General features: G+C 44.6%; 1 protein-coding gene across 2 annotated transcripts in view; it reads right to left on the bottom strand.

Annotated features, from left to right (window-relative positions):
• The window catches only part of Nell1 (neural EGFL like 1), an 841,294-nt gene that overhangs the window by 610,116 nt on the left and 212,299 nt on the right, over positions 1-18,879 (bottom strand). For both annotated transcript variants that reach the window (XM_057756047.1, XM_057756048.1), the window contains exons 8-10: positions 12,597-12,731; positions 11,449-11,551; positions 2,732-2,805 (exon numbers count right to left, since the gene is read on the bottom strand). In XM_057756047.1, the coding sequence (XP_057612030.1) occupies positions 2,732-2,805; positions 11,449-11,551; positions 12,597-12,731 (312 nt within the window). The remainder of the gene's footprint in view (positions 1-2,731; positions 2,806-11,448; positions 11,552-12,596; positions 12,732-18,879) is intronic.

Below are 18,879 nucleotides of genomic sequence, written 5' to 3'. Positions count from 1 at the left end.
GAGGCTACTAAGAGGAGGATTTTCACTCAATTAAAGGGATTTTTTGGTTGCTAATGGATTCTAGCCAATCTAGCCAATACTTGATGTGTTAATAATTGCCAGCCAAGGAATGTATCCGTGGACACAGATATTTTCAAAGAGAAAACTGTATCGGATGATTTTCTGTGGTAGTTGGTGTCTAATGACTCATACATGCTCTTGGTAGTCACACCCTCTCAGCAACCTCCTTCATGATAAATCATGATCAACTGGCCAGTCTGATGTAATTAACAGAATTAGGAGGAAGTGGTACCACACAGCTTTGGAGACTAGGTCATAGGAAGCATTGAATCTTCCACCTGAGTCTTTGGAAAGGTTTGTTCTGGGGAGAGGTAGTCTCCATGTGAGAAATATCTGAAACCATTGTGCCACAAGAAGGTATTCACACAGTCATGTGCAAAAAAAACCAGGAAAATCTGTTTCAATTGTCTTAGATAGGAATGAAGACACCATGTTGAGAAACCAACATTCTGACTTCTGAAGTTATCAGAAATTTCTACCTCCAATAGCCAAAAGACTGTAACCACCTTGAAACTCCAGGTGAGAACTGCACACAGGACTGCATTCAATGTACACAGCCACAAGAAATACCAAAATCGTTGGTTTTAGTCGGGGGCATTTACACCATACAAGTTTTAGGACCTGAGTTCAACTCCCAGAACCCATATAAAAGGCTAGGAGGCTAGGTATGATGGGGGTATACTTATAATCCCCATGCTAGGGGGAGGGAGGGAAGGATGGAGGGAGAGAGAGAGAGAGAGAGAGAGAGAGAGAGAGAGAGAGGCTAGCTAGCCAATTTCACAAGTTCCAGTCCAACTTAGAGACACTGTCTCGAGAAAGTGTTGAAGATACCTAAAGGTCGACACCCAAGGTGATGCCCAGCCTCCACATGCTCATATTTGAACGCACACAAGCACACATGCACACACGAACACGCACACACACGTGCACGCACCTCATATAGTGATTTTAGTCACTACGTTTTAGGGAGTTGCTTTCCCAGCAATAGACAGGCAAAGCTGTCAATTTCATCATTTCCATTTGTTCTCCACGCCCTCCTTACCCACAAAACAGTGTCCTCTTGCTCAGTTAAATATAATATTTGCCTAATGAAGGCATCTAGCATATTTGGGGCCTCAGGATCCCACTCCACTTCTCTGAATACCTCAGTTTCCTCTTGGGAATGGCTTCTCTACTCAAGTGATCTGCTTCTTGACTTCTGAGATCCCTGGACCAGATCTGCTAGGTCACACAGTCTTCTGGATTTTAGGAACTCCGCGGTTCACCTAAATATTGCTTTCTAAACAATTGACTGCTTTTGGTAATATTACCCAGGGAGTGTTTCTGTTCTTTGTAACCAAAACTATAAACTGGAATTCTCTTTGACATATCAGGTACCCTGACACGAGTATCCATCCCCAACACCCACAGCCAACCACGTAACAAGGCTCTTCAGTTCTGTTTCTATATAGTTCCTCAACCCCCTTATTCATCTGCCACGCCGCTGCCACAGCTTTTAGGCAGCTTTTGCCTCTGATGGTTCAACTATATCCACTGCTCCTCCAGTTACCCCTCCACTGCCCCCGAAATATATGTGTGCTATAATATATCTCCATGCACTTGCTGGGGACACTTGTCTCCATGAAGGTCAAGTCCACCTGTTCTATGGCTCTTCTTAGCTTCATCGGTCTTCAAACTCTACATGTACACTAAAACTTCCCCAAGTCAAGTTATTCACAATTCCCTAAATATGAATAATAGTATTCTCTTTTGTTACGGCTCTGGGCACCTGCAGATGTCCTCCCCTCACCAGAATATGCCTTCATCTCCATCCACCCGGGAAATAATCACTGGTGAAGACTTCCCATCACCTTCAAAAAGCCCTGGTTGGCCTTGATGTAGAGCCCACGGTAGTGCACAGTGCTCAGTGTGAGGGACTGACAAACAGGGCGAGACTGACCATGTAGAGTAATTCAGCGTGTCTGTCTCTCCTCCTTGTTACGCGGGAACATTTCAGGAGCCCACAAGCTCCTTCTCCTCTGTTTATTGTATATTCACTCATTACACACTCTCCTACACTAAACTACACATTTATGAAGAAAACAACTTGCTTGTTGTATCCACACATCCTAGCGCCACACTGGGGTTCAGCAGGCACTGCTGTATACAGAGATCCAGGGCAGAGCTGAAATAAAGCATTCAGTGCCCAGACAAATTCTGGGATGCATCGCTTGCCTCGCTGGTGTTTGCTGAATGTTTACTAGCAATGCTCTTTATAACTTATTTCATGGTGGTGAGAAAGAGAAAAATAAGTGGGGGCGGGCATTTTCTAGAATTCTATTACCACTTGATAGTGGAGTTGATCCAGTCAGAGCTCGTTTCGAACATTCACTTGCCTCCCACCACACTGTAATCTTTCTCCAGGATCGCCGTCAACTTTCCCATCCATGGTAGCGCCTATCTCATTTTCTCTTTCACAACCTTCCTGCACTGGCAGCTTCTCAAGCTGTGTTAGCCACTGAACACAAGCTTGTTTCACAGAAACAGGGCTAGATCCTCTCTCTCCTTGACTCCAGCCCACCGGTTCTGCCCCTGAGGGACCCACCTCGGCCAACACGCTCCCCAGAGGAGCACCACATGTCTTTTTTTTTGTCTGCTCTGTGGAGGTGACAGGGACCACAGACAAACTTACTCGACATTCCCGGCAGCTCTTGGTTAAAATCCGCTGGCCCTCAGCAAGAACTTTTCCTCCATAGATACATTTTGCTGCAAGAAAACAGAGAGACAGTTCACGCCTGGTCATGCTGTGCTACAAAATGTCCTCAGAGGCTCCATCCGATGCCAACAGATCCCGCAGGAACATAGATTCCCTGAGTCTAGGCCTCATAATGTAATGTAAGTAGTGTGTTGAAAATCATAGGTAGAGTAAAATCAATAGCCCCTAAGGCCATCAGCCAAACTTCAGTTTTTTGTGTTTTCCCCATTTACCTTGCAAAGTCACCCAATTGATGGCAAAAGAAACCAAAGGGTAAGATGATTTGATAAGATATGAAAACAAGTTAGTTGCTGTGTCCGGACAATTAGCAATAGGTTTTATGTTTGGATTTTCTCTCTTTTTATTAGTGTGTATGTGCGTGCACATGCTCACAAGTGCAGGTAGAAGCAGGGGCAAGGGTTGGTTTTATGCCAACATCAGGTGTCCTCCTTTGTCCCTCTCCATCTTATGTCTTGAGGCAGGGTATCTCGTCTCTCACTGACCCCAGCACTCACTGATTAGACTAGCTGGCTAGCGACTCCCAGAGATCTGCTGGACTCCACCTTGCCAGAGCTGGTATTATGTAGCCATATTCAAATTTTTCTGTGAGTCCTGGGAATCTGAACTCATGTTCTCATACTCGCATTGCAAGCGCTTTGTGTGCTGAGCCATCTCCCTAGCCCAATTAGCAGTAGTTTTGATGCAGACAGCCCTGCTATAAGATGAGCCTCTGGGTAAAAGGCGTACGCTCTGTTCATCAACCTTTCACTACAGGGAGGATTCCATATGCGCTTCTTTATGATATGGGAAGTGAGCGCCATGAGCCTAGATGTACTTAACCATACTCAGACAAGTATGAAATACAAGCCAACCCAACCAATTGCTATATCAGCACACTGGAGGGGAGGCCTTGCGAGAGAGGTGAGCTGTATGGGCTAACAGGCAGGGCAAGAAAGTGGAAGTCAGCCCTGCAGATAATTTCAAAGAGAAACAGCTCAATTGAGATTCTGCAGAGACCGGTCCTTGACTTAACTTGCTGACTCACTTTAAGCATGTACAGAATATGTCAATTTGCTGTGACCCCTCTCTGACTCTACGAGATTTTCCAGTCACTTCAAGAGGAACAGAAAGCAAAGGTCTGGATGAACTCTTTCCTGGCCCGAGAAGGGCCCTTCTAGCCCCAGCTCTGCAGAGAAACAGAAATAAATACACACTTGCCTTTAGTTCACAAAACCGTTTCACCTCTCAGACCCTCCATTTCTGTATCTATTAAAGCTGGCCTGATTAAATTTGGTAGTTACCTGGACCTACAGTCTTCTCTTCCTCATGGAACATTCACATCTGCCCAGCCCTGTCTCCATAGACACAGAAAGGGAGAACCCAGAAACAAACGCTGGTTTACTTAACTCAGTGCTTCTGTGGGATGGATGCTGGGACACACTGCCCAGAGCCTTCTGTGACAGCTCACATATTTCTACAGCTGAAGGAACAAGGTCACCCAACAGGTCTCAGGCAACTGTTGGTCTAGGATCTGTGCTGGGCTATGGAGAACCACCTTGCCCAAAGTCAAGCTCCTTGCTAGACCAGCCCATAGCCAATAAATGACACTGAATCCTGCTTTCCTTGCCTGATTCAGGACAACTCTGAAAGGCCATTCCGACTCAGCATCCCAGTGGGAAAAAGTGAGGCGATTGCTGTGAGTATATCGTCAACCTCATTCTGCTTCCCTCGGCACCAATTTTAACCCCGCACTGATCCTGTGTGTGTTTCTAATAAAGCATCCAGTGTAGACTGTTTCCTGTTAACACACGACCTGCAGCAACCCACACCACCCAGCTTCACCTCCGTGTTCTCTTCTCAGTGAATGATACCACCATCTCCACCAGCTCCTCCCCTGCCTGCTTCTTGCCCATGTGAGTAACCAAAACTTCTGCCCCATTACGCTTCTTTGTTCCCCACCCTGACAATGTCTTCAGACTTCAGCATCCCTCTTCTTCAGCACTACCAGAACCTCCCTCCTCAGCCTTTTCCAATCCTTTCACAGATAACACAAAAGCATCTTAAGATCCAAAGTTGAGATTTTGGGACCCTATTTAAAAATGTTAGGAGTCCCTGACACCTTCAGGAAAAATTAAAAGTTCAAAATGTTTTATTAGGCAGATTGTCCATTCTGATAGCTTTTCCTTATCTCTCAAAACTTCAAAAACTTCCCACCTGTGCTTTTCTCGCCCACTCAAATAGTTATACGCCTTCTAGCTTTCTCTCCGACTACCGAGGTTTGCATATATTCTCTTCTTCTACAAAAATACTCAGATCTCCATTATCAACTGACCCCCTTTTGTTTTAGTTAGGGTTCCTATTGCTGTGATGGAACACTAAGGCCAAAAACAAGCTGGAGAGGAAAGAGTTTATTTAGCTTACACCTCCACATCACTGTCCATCATCAAAGGAAGTCAGGACAGGAACCTGGAGTCAGGAGCAGATGCAGAAGCCACGGAAGGGTGCTGCTTACTGGCTTGCTCACCATGGCTTGCACAGTCTGCTTTTTATAGAAACTAGAACCACCAATCTAGGGGTAACAATGCCCACAGGGGGCTGGGCATTCCTCCATCAAGCACCAGTTAGGAAAATACCTTAGAAGCTTGCCTTCAGCTGGATCTTATAGAGGCAGTTTCTCTTTCCAGGTTCCCTCCTCTCAGATGACTATACTGTGTGTCAAGTGGGAAAAAAAACTAGCCAGCACAATTGGCCTCTTGATATCTTGATATACAAACACATCACCGTTAAACCACACCCTTTCTTTTGTGTTCCTCTCCAAGATTTCACATTAATGAAGGCATCACAAGAGAAAACACTGGAAGAACTTAAAGTCCCACAGCTTACAAATGAAAAGACATTAAGAGTTGTGTCTTTCAAAATAGTCACTCTTTTTAAGTCAAGGGCCTCTATAAAACTCCCAAGATCTCATTCCTAAAAGTTTAAAGTCTCTCAACTGTCGGGTCCTTAAAGAATGAAAAATAAATTAAATTCTTTCTAACCTCAAGAGGGAAGAACAAGGGCACATTCCCCACCTGAGCGAAGTAAAACCAAAGTCCAAAATGTAAGTAATCAATGTCCACTACTTGCGATTCACTCGTGACCATCTAGGCTCCTCCAAGGGGCTTGGGTCACTTCTTCGACTTGCCTACTGCAGTACACACAGCTTGTCTTCCAGGCTTTGGAATGGCCCCACTCCATCCCTGCTGCTATTCCTGATGGTCATTCCCTGTTGTGAGCATTTTGAAAATGCTCGGATCTTCTGTGGCGATTGGGCTGCACCTCTCCTAGGCTCTCGTTATGGTGCCCACCCTCAATTTCTCTTCGTGATTCCTTCAGAAGAGAAAGCAGGTTTTTCCTTTTCCTTCACTTAAAAAACCACCTATCCCTCCCTGACTACCCTTTATGCCCCCAGTGTTCTAGATATATCCATGACAGTTATTCATTGCCCCAATGGCATTCTGGGTAGCCCCAATTGACTTATACGGGAAGAACCCATCTCCAAGGCCCTGAGATTCCTATGTGATAAATTCCCACACTCCTAAACATGGCAGCTGCCAACTTGGCAAGGTAGCTCGTGCCAGAGTGACAGTTTTGCTAAACGCACTCCCGTCAACACTGCCATCTGTTTTTTGGCACAGGCTGGGAAATGCAGAAATTCTCCTTTTCTTTCCCTTTGGACCCTTGCCACTCCACAATGGTATTAACACACTTGCTCCCCTGTCTTGAAACATTCAGCTGGCTCCTTTCTTCTCTGGAAGGCTCATGCAGAACTCCTACTTGGAGACAAAAATGCCTTGTTTACACCACACTCAGGGACACATCGTGCAGCCACTAGGCTGGTAAAAAACAAATGTCTGATAAAATGTAAGCCCTCCCATCATAGGAAGCTTCGGGTAGAGGGGGGATGAGGTTGAGGGGGGATGATACCAGCCCATGTCGCATGCCTTCGCCGTTGGCGACTGTGGCAAGGGGGAGAAAGTGCGTACGACATGATGACAGCTGCCCACAAAATAACCTTTGATACTTCAGGATTGGAAATGCCCCTTGCTTTCCTGTTCCTCCCCGCTCCTCTGAGAGAACCCCTTCCTTCCCTGGCATTCCCCTTCTTATGTCGACCATCAGTCCTCGTTATCCAACCTCCTGAGCTGTAGCCAAAAGCCTTAGTCTTGATGTCTGAGGACATTCAAGCATAAGGTGAGTCAGGCCCTGCTGCCTTTGGCTGGGCACTGGAGAGTTCATGTCGACAACGTTCGGTGTGAGCAGAGATGTAAGTGGATACCTGGAGCCCTGTGTGCCACACCAGGGATGTGCAAAGCGGAGCCTTTCATGGTGTCCAACCATAAAATTGAAACCCGGCCCAACACACATTTCCTCGGGATGTCTGAAGCAAGCATCCTGGGGATTTGGAGACCATTTATTGTTCTTTTTGCATGCACAGACACCTAGGTTTTTTAGATTTGACCTTGATTTCTTAAATGCAAATGCTGGACACTTTTGCCACCTGGGCGCACACTGAATACACAATCGACAGGTACCGCTTTGGATGGCCCTGTCAGATGTGCATATGAGGTTCGTCAGTCCACATTCCGACACCCATTCCCTCACAACTGTCAGCCATCCCTGGGCACATGGTGACTTAGCGTGGCAGAGACAGCACCCAGCTTTTTACTTCCAAACTGGCAGATCAGAAGAACTAACCACCCAGGGATTCTCCCATCCTTGCTACATTAATTCACGGAGCTTCTGAACATCCCCTTTCTGAGCAAGACACCCACATCAAACTGGGTGTCACTAAAACATCTCCAGCTCACAGATGCCAGACAGAAGGCATCACACACCCAAGCACACAGCAAACTGACTCTTCCCTCTGCCCTTACTCTGTGCTTCACATTGCTTGTCTCCTGTGGGCTCTTGTTCAAACCTTGGCACCTGCTCTCTCACAGACACTGGCACAGCGCAACACTTATATGCCAGGTCCTCTAGCTGTCGCTCACAGCCATCCCTTCTCATCCTCTCCCCAGGCAGTCTCTGCCTGCTTGCCCCCATCACCTCTATGTGGAACATGTTCGTATCCCATGCTTGGCCACGCCTTCAGCTCAGTTAAGACAGTACCCTTTCTTAAATCACTTCTCTGAATGCACTGCTTGAAAATTTTATTTTTAAAAATTTATGTCTGTAAGTGTTCACTTATGTCAGGTCATGTGACTTTGAATGTCACGGACAGCACTCAGCTATATATTTTAAAAGTGTCAGAGCTAACCAACCAAGGATTCTCCCTTCCTCGGTAAATTAATTCACTGAGTGTTCAAACACCCCCTCTCTGAGCAAGACACCCATATCAAACTGGGTCTACCACATGCATGTTGGTGTCCAAGGAGGCGAGAGGGCATCCAATCCCCTGAGACTGAAGTTACAGACAACTGTGAGCTGCCATGTGGATGCTGGAAACTAAACCCGAGTCTTCTGCAAGAACAGCCAGTACTCTTAACCACCAAGCCATCCGCACAGCACCCCGAACACAAAGGAAACCTTCATTTTAAAATGAAAACTGACAATGTGGTATCTAATGGCATAATTTTACATGTGCATTCCCCTCTCATAAATACATTCTTTCTCACAGGGGGCACCTAAAACAACTCCTACTCACTTGCAATACTCTGCTAAGCTGTTATCTGTGACGTTTTCCTAAAGCATGCATGTGTGCACACTGCACGAAAAATGTCTCACTTCAATATTGTTCTCTACAACGTGTGCCTGGTTCAATAGGAGCTTCCCTGATGTAGAGAAGGTTACACGATGATTCCAGACACCCAAACCCAAAACTACCTACCTGAGATTTATATTTTGAAACTAGTAGGAAATAAAAAGTCTTTCTGGCCAGATGAACTCAATCTTTTAACTTTAGAGGTATATTAAATATTATTTTATTTGTATTCCCACTTGCTTAATCTCTGAGCACATCAAAGTATCACCGGAGTCACTGAGAAAATTAGTTTTATCGAACCAACTCGACCTGAGGTCCATGTAGATACAAAACTCTGCCGTTATCTTTAAGTTGTGCTTTACCATCTTGGAGAAAGTGGGAGACTTTCTGGGAACGTCTTATAATCTGACAATTCTTAAATGAACTAGAATACAGAAAGAAGGCCATCTCCCTCATATATAATAGAAAGAATTAATTATATATAACCAGGTAGACTTCCTGGGTTAGCAAGATGGTTCAGCAGGTAACAGCGCGTACTTCCAGGACTATGATCTCATTTCCTTGACACGCAAGGCAGGAGAGAGGTGACAGCCACAAGTTGTCCTCTGACTCCCATATGTGTCTATACACACAAACACACACACACACACACTAAATAAATAAATAAATGTAAAGGGGTCTTGGAGGTGTCAGCTCGGGGCCCAATCATTCTACTTTGAATAATTTTATATTAAGGAGATTCAAAATAACCAAAACTGTGTGTCTCCATGAAGCACATTATCATTGAGTCTTTTATAATATAGAAAACTGGAAAACAACCTATGCTTTTGATAACTGAGAAATGCTTATACAACAGCAAATGGTGGGAAACTGAAATCCAGTGAAACAAGATTCATAGTCTAGAAAAGTATGCAGCCACAGTTAAGTGATAATGGCTCAGTCAGAAAAGTAGAATATATAAATTCCATTGGTTTGTTTACTTGCCTGTGTTTTGTTGTTGTTGTTGTTTGTTTTTGTTTTGGGGAGTTTTTCTTTTGTTTTTTTTTTGTTTGTTTGTTTGTTTTTGGGTTGGGGGATGTTTTCTTTTTGTTGTTTTTGAGACAGTACCTTAGATAGCCCCAGCAGGCCCCAAACCCCCTTTATGGCTGAGGCTGGCTTTGAACTCGTAGCCCCTCTGCCTCTGTGCCCCCTGTGTTGCGACTGCAGGTTTGCAGTACCCAGCCCAGCTGCCACATTTTGATGTGAAAGTATTCTCTTCAGATCATGTGCTTTGGTGGAAAATCTACAGGGTTTGTAGCCAGCAAAGCTGTTTTAGGAGATCACTAGCCTTGTGGCCTTGGTAAATTGATTTTTGCCAGAAGTGCTTCTGGTAAAATGGAGTGCTGGTAATATAAGCTATTTTACTGTAAGAAGTCAACATGATGGAGCAGAACTGTCCAGCGCAGCAGAGAACACAGTAGGCGCATGCAGGGTCTCTCAGTCTTAGTTTGCCTTCCATTTTATCATTTTATATAGTGTCCTCTACAATGGTAGGGAGGAGCAATCTTTAAAAATCTCCTTTTCATGAATACATGTGAGAGCCTCTGTGTGTGTATGTCTGTGTGAGTCTCTGTGTGTATCATGTTAGTACCAAGGTCTGTGGAGATCCGAAGAAAGTGTCAGGTCCCTTGGAACCTTAGATACAGACGACTGTAAGATGCCATGTGGGTTCTGGAAATCGAATCTGGGTCCTCTAGAAGAGCAGCAAGTGCTCTTAACCACTAAGCTATCTCTTCACCTGGAAAGATGGTCTTAATCATTATTTCTTGGACTGGCCAACGCTGAAGGAAAATGCTTCAGTGTTTGAAATTAAATACATACTGACATTTTTAATAAAGACACCTTAATAATGACAGATCTGTCCGAAGCCTCAGAAAAACAAAACGCAGAATTTGTGCCTTAACTCGATCATTCCAAATGAGAAGATTGAACCACATTAACTTAGGAGTTGAACTTTCACACTTAATGCCTAGCCTGGGTTTGAGCCTGAAGAAGCAGCCTGGTCACTTCAGATGTAACGAATAGAGGGCAGTTGTAGAATATTGACATATGTTACATTTGTTTATGCTGTGGAACATTTATTTAATGATGCAAAGATGTGTTGCATTCTTTTAGGTCAGATTTGCTTAACTGTGAGGCTGTGTTACTCTGCCTGACTAAAACACCTGATTGGTCTAATAAAGAGCTGAATGAACAACAGCTTGGCAGGGAAGGACAGGCGGGGCTGGCAGGCAGAGAGAATAAAGGGGAGGAGGAATCTGGAAAGAAAAAGATCAAGGAGCTAGAGAAGGAGGAGGACTCAAGGGGCCAGTCACCCAGCTACACAGCAAGGCGCGGAGAAAGAAAGAAAGAAAGAAAGAAAGAAAGAAAGGAAGGAAGGAAGGAAGGAAGGAAGGAAGGAAGGAAGGAAGGAAGGAAGGAAGGAAGGAAGGAAGGAAGGAAGGAAGGAAGGAAGGAAGGAAGGAAGAAATACAGAAATATAAAAACGTAAAAGGCCAGAGGCAAAAGATAGATGGAATAATTTAAATAAGGAAAAGTTATAGGCATTCATAAGTAAGAAAATATTTCTATATGTTATGTGTGTATTTACTTGGTAGTGGAGTGGCAGCCCTGGCCCCCAAGAACAAAGAACCAAAGAGTGAAAAACAAGCAACTCCAGATACTAATGAAGGTGGATGTGGTGGTGTTTCTGAAGGGGGGAGTCTGTGTACCATGTCTGCTGTAATGTAGAAGCTGACATGCGCAGCCCTTCTTAGCCGCTATCAGATCAACAGCCACATTTCAACTCAGAAATGTTAGTTGGGTTCTGAAATAGACGCAATACAAACTTTAGAAGAGCAGAGGACCACCCTGCCCCTCGGTGAATACTTACGTCTGCAAACTTTACAACACTGCCCGGAAATGTGCACAGGAAGTGAGTCGGAGGAACAGTTGAGCGGCGGACAGGACATCCTTCGGCACTCCACGGCCCCACTCTGAGAAGGGAAAGACAAAGAGGTCTCTGAGGTGTTCTCTGAACAAGCCTGCTTCAGAGGAACTTCACCTCTGATCTCCAGAGCCTCAGGGAGGCAAGGCAGTGTGGGGAATCCCCAGGACACCCTCCACAGCCAGAAACAAAGTTTTCCCTCCAGCCTAAATGAACCTGCATCACCTCAATTACTTTTCTGATAAACATCACTGGCTTCATCCACCTACCCATGTGGACTAACTAGATTAGGCTGAAAACAAAAAGCCTATTTCTATGAGGCATAAATAACACCTTTAGTAGACCCTGTCAATCATTTTTAAGGCTCTAACAATCCATTTTGTATTTTTTCCTGGACAAACAATGGCATTCTTCAGATATTTATCAAGTAATTTCAACTGGACAGGGTTTACATACTAATTTAGAAGGGCCTCTTTTCTGAAACTGAAGGAGTCTACAGATGGTGGCTATTCTGTAAAACATGGAGCGGGGTTGTCTGCAGTTCTCGGGAACAGACACAGATGTCTTTCAAAAGCATCATACAAACACTGAGAGCCTGACTAAACCGTGCAGAGGATGTGGTGGGGACTGGGGAGGTGGCCCAGCACTTTGGAGTGCACACTGCCCGTTCAGAGGATCTCAGTTCAGTTCCCAGCTGGGCAGCTCATAACCACCTGTAACTCCACCTCCTGGAGAACCCCAAACTTCCGGTTCCTGTGAGTGTGTACATGCACACGCTCACACAGAGACACATGTGAGTACACATGATTAAAAATAATAAAATTAGATCTTAAAATGTGAGATCTAGGAGAGGAGACTAAAGTTCCATTAAGTCTGAACACTCAACTCTCGAACTCCTAGCAATAAGTAGTTTGAGCACAAAATTAGATCAGAGAGTATATAACGAAGAAGCAGGCTTTAATTTCCAAGTATTTGGAAACTGTTGCAGTTATTAAAAGGGAATAGGCATAATGGAAGTAGCATTATGTGCTAAGTAGCCTAGCTGTGCTCCAGTTGGCGAGCCTGTGCCTTGCGGACTTTCGCCAGGGACTTACTTTGCACGTGCAGTTTCTGCAATTGTCACCATCCACCCAGGAGTCTTGGTCCCTGTAGAGCAGCCCACTCACTTGGCAGGTCTTCTCGCAATGGCAATTCTCCAGCTGACCAAGTCTTGTCTCTGCATAATTCAGCTGCAGAAAAGATTTAGTGGATGTAATTTGTGTGATTCGATTGCACCGTCCCAGCAAAACTAATAGCGATGGGGGCGGGGAGAGGGGGTAGAAATCCCAGCGGAGGGCAAAAGAAAATGCCGAGCAATTTCCTGATTCTTAGCATAATCTGCTCTCTGCTTTTCACACAGGTAAAAATCATACCAAATTGAAGACATGTTGTCTCCTGTGGTCTAACGAACAACAAATGAGACGTTAAATGGTGTCTCAGGAGCCTCACGGGTACTCATGACAGTATGGGCTTACAACACAAACCCACACAGATGCGCTGGCGAGGAGAGTGTTCCCGGGAACTAATTAGGATGTTGAGCAGGGATCTGACTGGGCAGCCCCGTGCACTTGCATCTGTCTCCCGCCATTCTCTCTGTGCAGTTTATAAGACAGAAGGTATGACTTCCTCTCAGGTGAAAATTCTGGGGACTTGTAACAAGGAAAGAAAGCTATTAGAGAGTCCAGTGTCTTCCTGCATCGGTGTCCCCAAACAGAACGCCCAGGAATTCATTGGAGCAGGGGAGGTAAGAAAACCCCCAGCTGAGACCAGGAGTATCTCTTTGCTTGCTTGCTTGTTTGTATGTTTGTGAGAGAGGAACAGAGATGGATGCAGTAGGCAAAGTACTTGCCAGACAAACATGAGGACATGAGTTCCCACCCCAGTGCCCCATCAAAGCTGGGTATAGTGGGTGTCTGTGACCTTGGTGCCAGGGGATGAAGACATTCAGATGAAGAGAGTCAGACCTCTAAAGTTCATTAGTTAAACAAATGAGCTGAATCAAAGGACTCCAGGTTCAAGGGGAGACCCTATCTCAAAAATAAGGTAAAAAGTGGTTGAGGAAGACACTGACATCAGCTTCTGACTGCGTGCACACACTCTCAAGTACATAATCATACACACACACACACACTTGCATACAATTCTCTGAGATAGGCTTTCATTGCTTTTAACGACAGAGTCTTGATCTACAAATTCAAGAGGACTATAAAGCTTAACCATCCTCACAAGGAAGGCCTGAAACTTTGTCTCCAGGAGTGAAGCTCTCATAGCAACACTTTTGATCTGGAATAAGAAATCTCCCTCCCTTTCCCATGCTGGATCAGTTTTTCCTTGACCCCATTCTGAGCAAGTTTTAATGTCAGACATCTAAGATTCTTCTGGTCTCCTCCTGCCCTTGACTCCATCTTGAGTAAGACATATCTCCAGGCATCTGAAGTCTTCCTGGCCTCCACCCTGCCCTTGACCACACTCAGCACCATTAGTTTCCCTTAACAGCTATTCTGCATGGCTCCAGTTCTTTCTTAAATACTCTTCATCCAGCCTATTGTAGTTTCCCTCAAGAACTGCATAGAGTGGAAGTGTGGCTCAGTGGTCAAGCCCCTGCCTGGCTTGTGTAATTCTAACGGCCATTTGTGGCCAATCCTTCCATTCTTTTCCTCCACGTTCTTGAAACTTCTCAGAGGAATGTGGCCTTTCTTGCCTCCTGTGGTGAGTCGGCAAATCACAGAGAAAGCAGGCCCCTCAACCATCTACACGCTCCACGTCCACCCTGGAGAGCTGACAGACTCGCCTTGAACTCCCTCCAGGTCCTTCTGACATGTGTGATCTTCCAAAGTGTTGCATTTCATCTAAAGAGCCAATCTAATTAGAGAGTTTCTAGAATCTATGGTAATTAAGATCTCTGGGAATTCTTTAGGAAGCACGGATAAAATATACTTCCAAGAGTTTGCAGAGGTTAAATAGCCAAAGCACGTGTATATCAAAGGTAAGCAAACCACAGCTCAGCATTCACTATCTTTATCCCATCTATTAGTCCCAACAGTTTTGGCATGAGCGGGACCTGAACAGGTGATCCAGGTGTGCCTGCTAAGGTGACCCCAAAGGATACCTGTGACCTTGATAGGTAGCGTGTGTGCCTCACTCTGCAAATCTGGAACAATTCCAATATCTATGTGACTCCAGGAAGGAAATTCCTTAAAGACCCCACGACCTAAGAGGGAGCCCCAGCTACTGAAGATCTGTGACCCCCTAGGATCTTCCAGGAGGTCGGCCTTAGTAATGGCCAGCACCGTCCAGCAAAGCTGAGTTATGTCCATCTATGAGGCTCCAGGCCTAAGAAAACTTCACTTTTAATGCCATGCATTCTGTTTTCCTGTCTGAACTTTCTTTTGACTTTTAATATGTTTAGCTCTTTCTAGCAACATGGAAAAGCCACAATCTCTATAATAAAGAGAATATAAAAGGCAGATAACAAAGGCAAAGGGATACAAAGGTAAAAAAAAATCTAATTTTTCAAAGGCATTTAATATGTAATCTTGCCTTCTTTTCCTCTGCTAAATCCTATAACAACAATAAAGGAGAAAAACAGCTCTGAGTCAAAAAAAAAATGAATTACATTTTCTGCCATTGGTGGGAGCCATGGTGAATTTATACAAACTCATTTTCAAAAGCCATTTCTACACAACTACCTCTCTCTGAGAACGCCTGAGATCCCAAGTAGATAGGGCTTCAGGTCTGCATCTCTGGTGAGCTTTACCTTTGTTCCTGCACTTATCTAAGCAGCCACGGACTGAATCATCTATTCCGAGCTCTACACATTCAAAGACAGACGGCGGAGGGCTTTTTCACGGGAAGAGGTCAATGAACGGATACGAGGATATTTAGTCATACACTAGATTGCATTTGCGCTTTGAAGTCCTATCTGGTGTTTGTCATGTGGATGGGGGGAGGAAATGTAACCCATTGTTAAGCCTGTAAGTTTAATTGGAAAACCATCACTGATTTCCTCAACACAAGAAAGCTCTCAAAATTAAATATGTCACAGCCTGAAATGCCACTCTGACCGGGACTTGATTTGTCCTCACAGATTTCAGAGATTTAAACAAAAGTAGTCAGGAAATTCCAAGGCTAGAGGATGGCAGGTTGTTACAAGTCAAGCTGCTTGCTGCCGTGAATGAAGAAATGGGTTCCGTCCCAGAGAACACATGAAAAGAGAGAACCAACCCCTGGAAGCAGTTATCTGACCAACATGTGTACACGGTGCCATGTGTACTTGTGTGCATGCAAGCATAAATAAGTGAATGCTTGGAATTTTAAAAAGGAATTCCCAGCCTTAGAAAATACAGCGAGCTCTGATTAATATCTTCAAATTCAGTGTCACAGAACTCCAAAAAAATAAACATCAAAAATACCAACAAATGGGCTTAATGGAAGGAAAAGACAGTTCTTCGGGGATGAAGTACAAATGGCCAATAAACACATGAGAAAATGTCACCCTCATTGTGACAGTTGCCTTTAATTGCCAACTTCCCCAAATCTGGAATTTTCCAGAAGGAACATCTCAGTGAGGACTTGTATAGATTAGGTTTGCCTGTAGGCATGACTGTGAGGGATTTCCTTACTTTGGTTAACTGAGGTGCAAAAATCCACCCTGAATGTGGACAGCACTGTTGCCTGTGCTGGCCGCTGAGCTAAAGGTAAAATACAAAGGACTGAGCGTAAGCATACAAGCATCCATTCACTGGTCTCTGCTCCAGATCAGATGCTTCAAGTTCCCGATGCCTTGACTTCCCTGTTAGGGATGGACTGTAACCTGGAACAAAGAGCCAAGTAAGTCCTAGCTCCCTTAAATTGCTGTCATCAGGGTCTCTTATCTCAGTAACAAGAAACAGAACTAGGACATTATCCACTAAGGAAATGCAGAGAAACTACATTGAGATTCCATTTCACCACAGTCAGAAGGGCAGCTATCAAGACAGCAAATAAAAGCAGCTGCTGCTGAGGAGCAGAACCAAGGAACCCTGAACACTGAGTAGGAACATACGCTAGACAAGCCACTATCAAAATCAGTATGGAAGTTCCTCAAGGTAGACCTACTGTGCAAGCCAGCTTCACCACTTCTCAAGATTTACCCAAAAGTCTCCAGAACAACACATCACAGAGATACCTGCGCATCAACGTCAACTGCACCGCTGTTCACGTAGCTACGTTGCAAAGTAAACTGAGATGCCCATCAAGAGAAGAATGGAAAAATAAAATGTGCACATACATCTCATAAGATTCTTTCCTGCCATGAAGAAGAATGAAGTAATGTTCTTAGCAGAAAATGGATGCCACCGGAGATAGCAACCAAAGGAAATGAAGCTAGTCTCAGAAAGACAACAATTTTAGTTACTTCATGCTGTCATAAAGACCAGAACCAACAGCAACTTGGGAAGGAAAGCATACGTCAGCTGACAGTTTATTGTCTATCATGAGAGAAAGTCAAGGCAAATCCAAAGCAGGACCCTGAAGGCAGAAACTGCTACAGAGTCCATTGAGGCATATGGTGCACTCGCTTGCTCTCTTGGCTTGCTTAGTTTTCTTTCTTATATAATACAGGATCACATATCAAGGGGTGGCACTACCCATATCCCAACCTTGCTCTCCAGAAGGACTCTGTGATTTTCACTACAACCCATATATGTGTGTATATATGTGAAAACCCATATACAAAATGTCTTTTCAAGTTCTCTCTCTTCCAGCTGCAGATGGAAGTCCTGACGGCACCTAGGAGATGCTATCAGTATTTGAAATGACTCGCCACTGAGGTGTGCATTTTTAGAGACAGCTGGCCCTTCCTGGTGTACCAGTATGAATAACAGCCAGTGGTCACTGAATGTGCATCCTCTATCCTGTACTGAAGCTCATAGGCTGATGTAAGAAACAGTTATCTCTACAGATGGGGATGTGGCATCCAGAAAAGTTCAATGGCTTTGTTCAAGATTAGGAACATCTGAAACAAGGTCAAAAGCAGGCTCAGGATCAGATCATGAGGATTCCAAATCCCTGTCTCCATCTCTGCCCTGGGCTCTCTGATTAAATTTCTGTCTTAAGCACAGCTGCTGGATAACCCAAACCTAGGTCCAATCCCATCCACTAACACTTGTCGCACTAGGCTTATTTTTTGAAGGTAAACCCTGACTCCAAGTAGATTTGATGCTGTCAAATTCTCTTTGCATCTTGGAACTGTATTTAACTTCTGGTTGGCCTCACATCTCCAGACTCCATATCCATCAATCTGTCAAAAGAATAAATGATGTTTTGTTTCCACCAAGATGGTAGATAAGATGCCCTAAAGAACATCTCACTTGAATGATGTAAAAAAACATAAGTAAAAATCTCGAAACTTACCACAGATATAGCTCAAAGGGGAGACACAGAAGCTAAAGCAGAGTGACAATAAGGACCCCAGGTGACAAGCAAAGCCCACAGCCAACCTGTATCCTGAAGATTTCTGCTGAAGTACAGACCCTTGGGCTCCCATCTTGATGGTTACATGGGGGTAAGTAGAACAGACGATACAGTCTAAGATGTGGCCCTTAAAGGAAACTCATGTATAAAGACAAGGCTATGGAAGTGCAGAAAGAGCAAGCCTTCCATGGCACAGAAAAGCCTTCCTCTTCAGACCTTCTCACTGGCAAGCAGGAGAAAACTTTGCCCTTGAAAAATTCTTTACAAATTCTTCCCACAGACTTTGCCTGGCCTGCCACAGACTGGGTAGTAATTCCGTGAAGTCAGGTGGTAGAAACAGAAGGGTTCTCACCATCTTTGCAGAGGCATACACAATGTCCACCCAGGGTTCAAAGAAGGAAAAGAAGCAGTTCAGAGGCAAAAGGTGAGGTAAAAACTCTTATTCGTGCCCTGGACTTCCTCCACACTGGGTGACTGCAGGCTCTACATGTACTCCTTAGAGTGAATCTGGGAACTCAGACATGGCTCAGTGAAGTAGCTCTCTTTTATTTCGTCTTCCTCCTCCTTTCTGATGCCTCCACCTTCTTGCTAGTCACCTCTTAGTACGCATCTCTTCCCCTCTTCACATTTTATTGTGTTTCTCTTTCTAACCCTATTTTCTCCAACCATAAAGGTTCTGGCATATGACTGGACTTTCGAGATCCAAGAACCTGAGTCCTAGTCCTGAGTCTGCCGTCTGTTATCTCAGGAAGAGTTATTTACCCATTCTGACCCTCAGTCTTCCCCTCTGTAAAGTATGCTAACAAACTGAACTAAGTTCTCATTGAAGGGATACCACACATAAAAGGTGATCCTTGGACCAAACACATAGAAACTGCTCAGTAA

This window comes from Chionomys nivalis, chromosome 23, assembly GCF_950005125.1.
Source record: "Chionomys nivalis chromosome 23, mChiNiv1.1, whole genome shotgun sequence".
In the NCBI taxonomy this organism is placed as follows: domain Eukaryota; kingdom Metazoa; phylum Chordata; class Mammalia; order Rodentia; family Cricetidae; genus Chionomys; species Chionomys nivalis.
The sequence above is the reverse complement of the archived record's forward strand: the minus strand, read 5'-3'. Positions and strand labels throughout refer to the sequence as shown.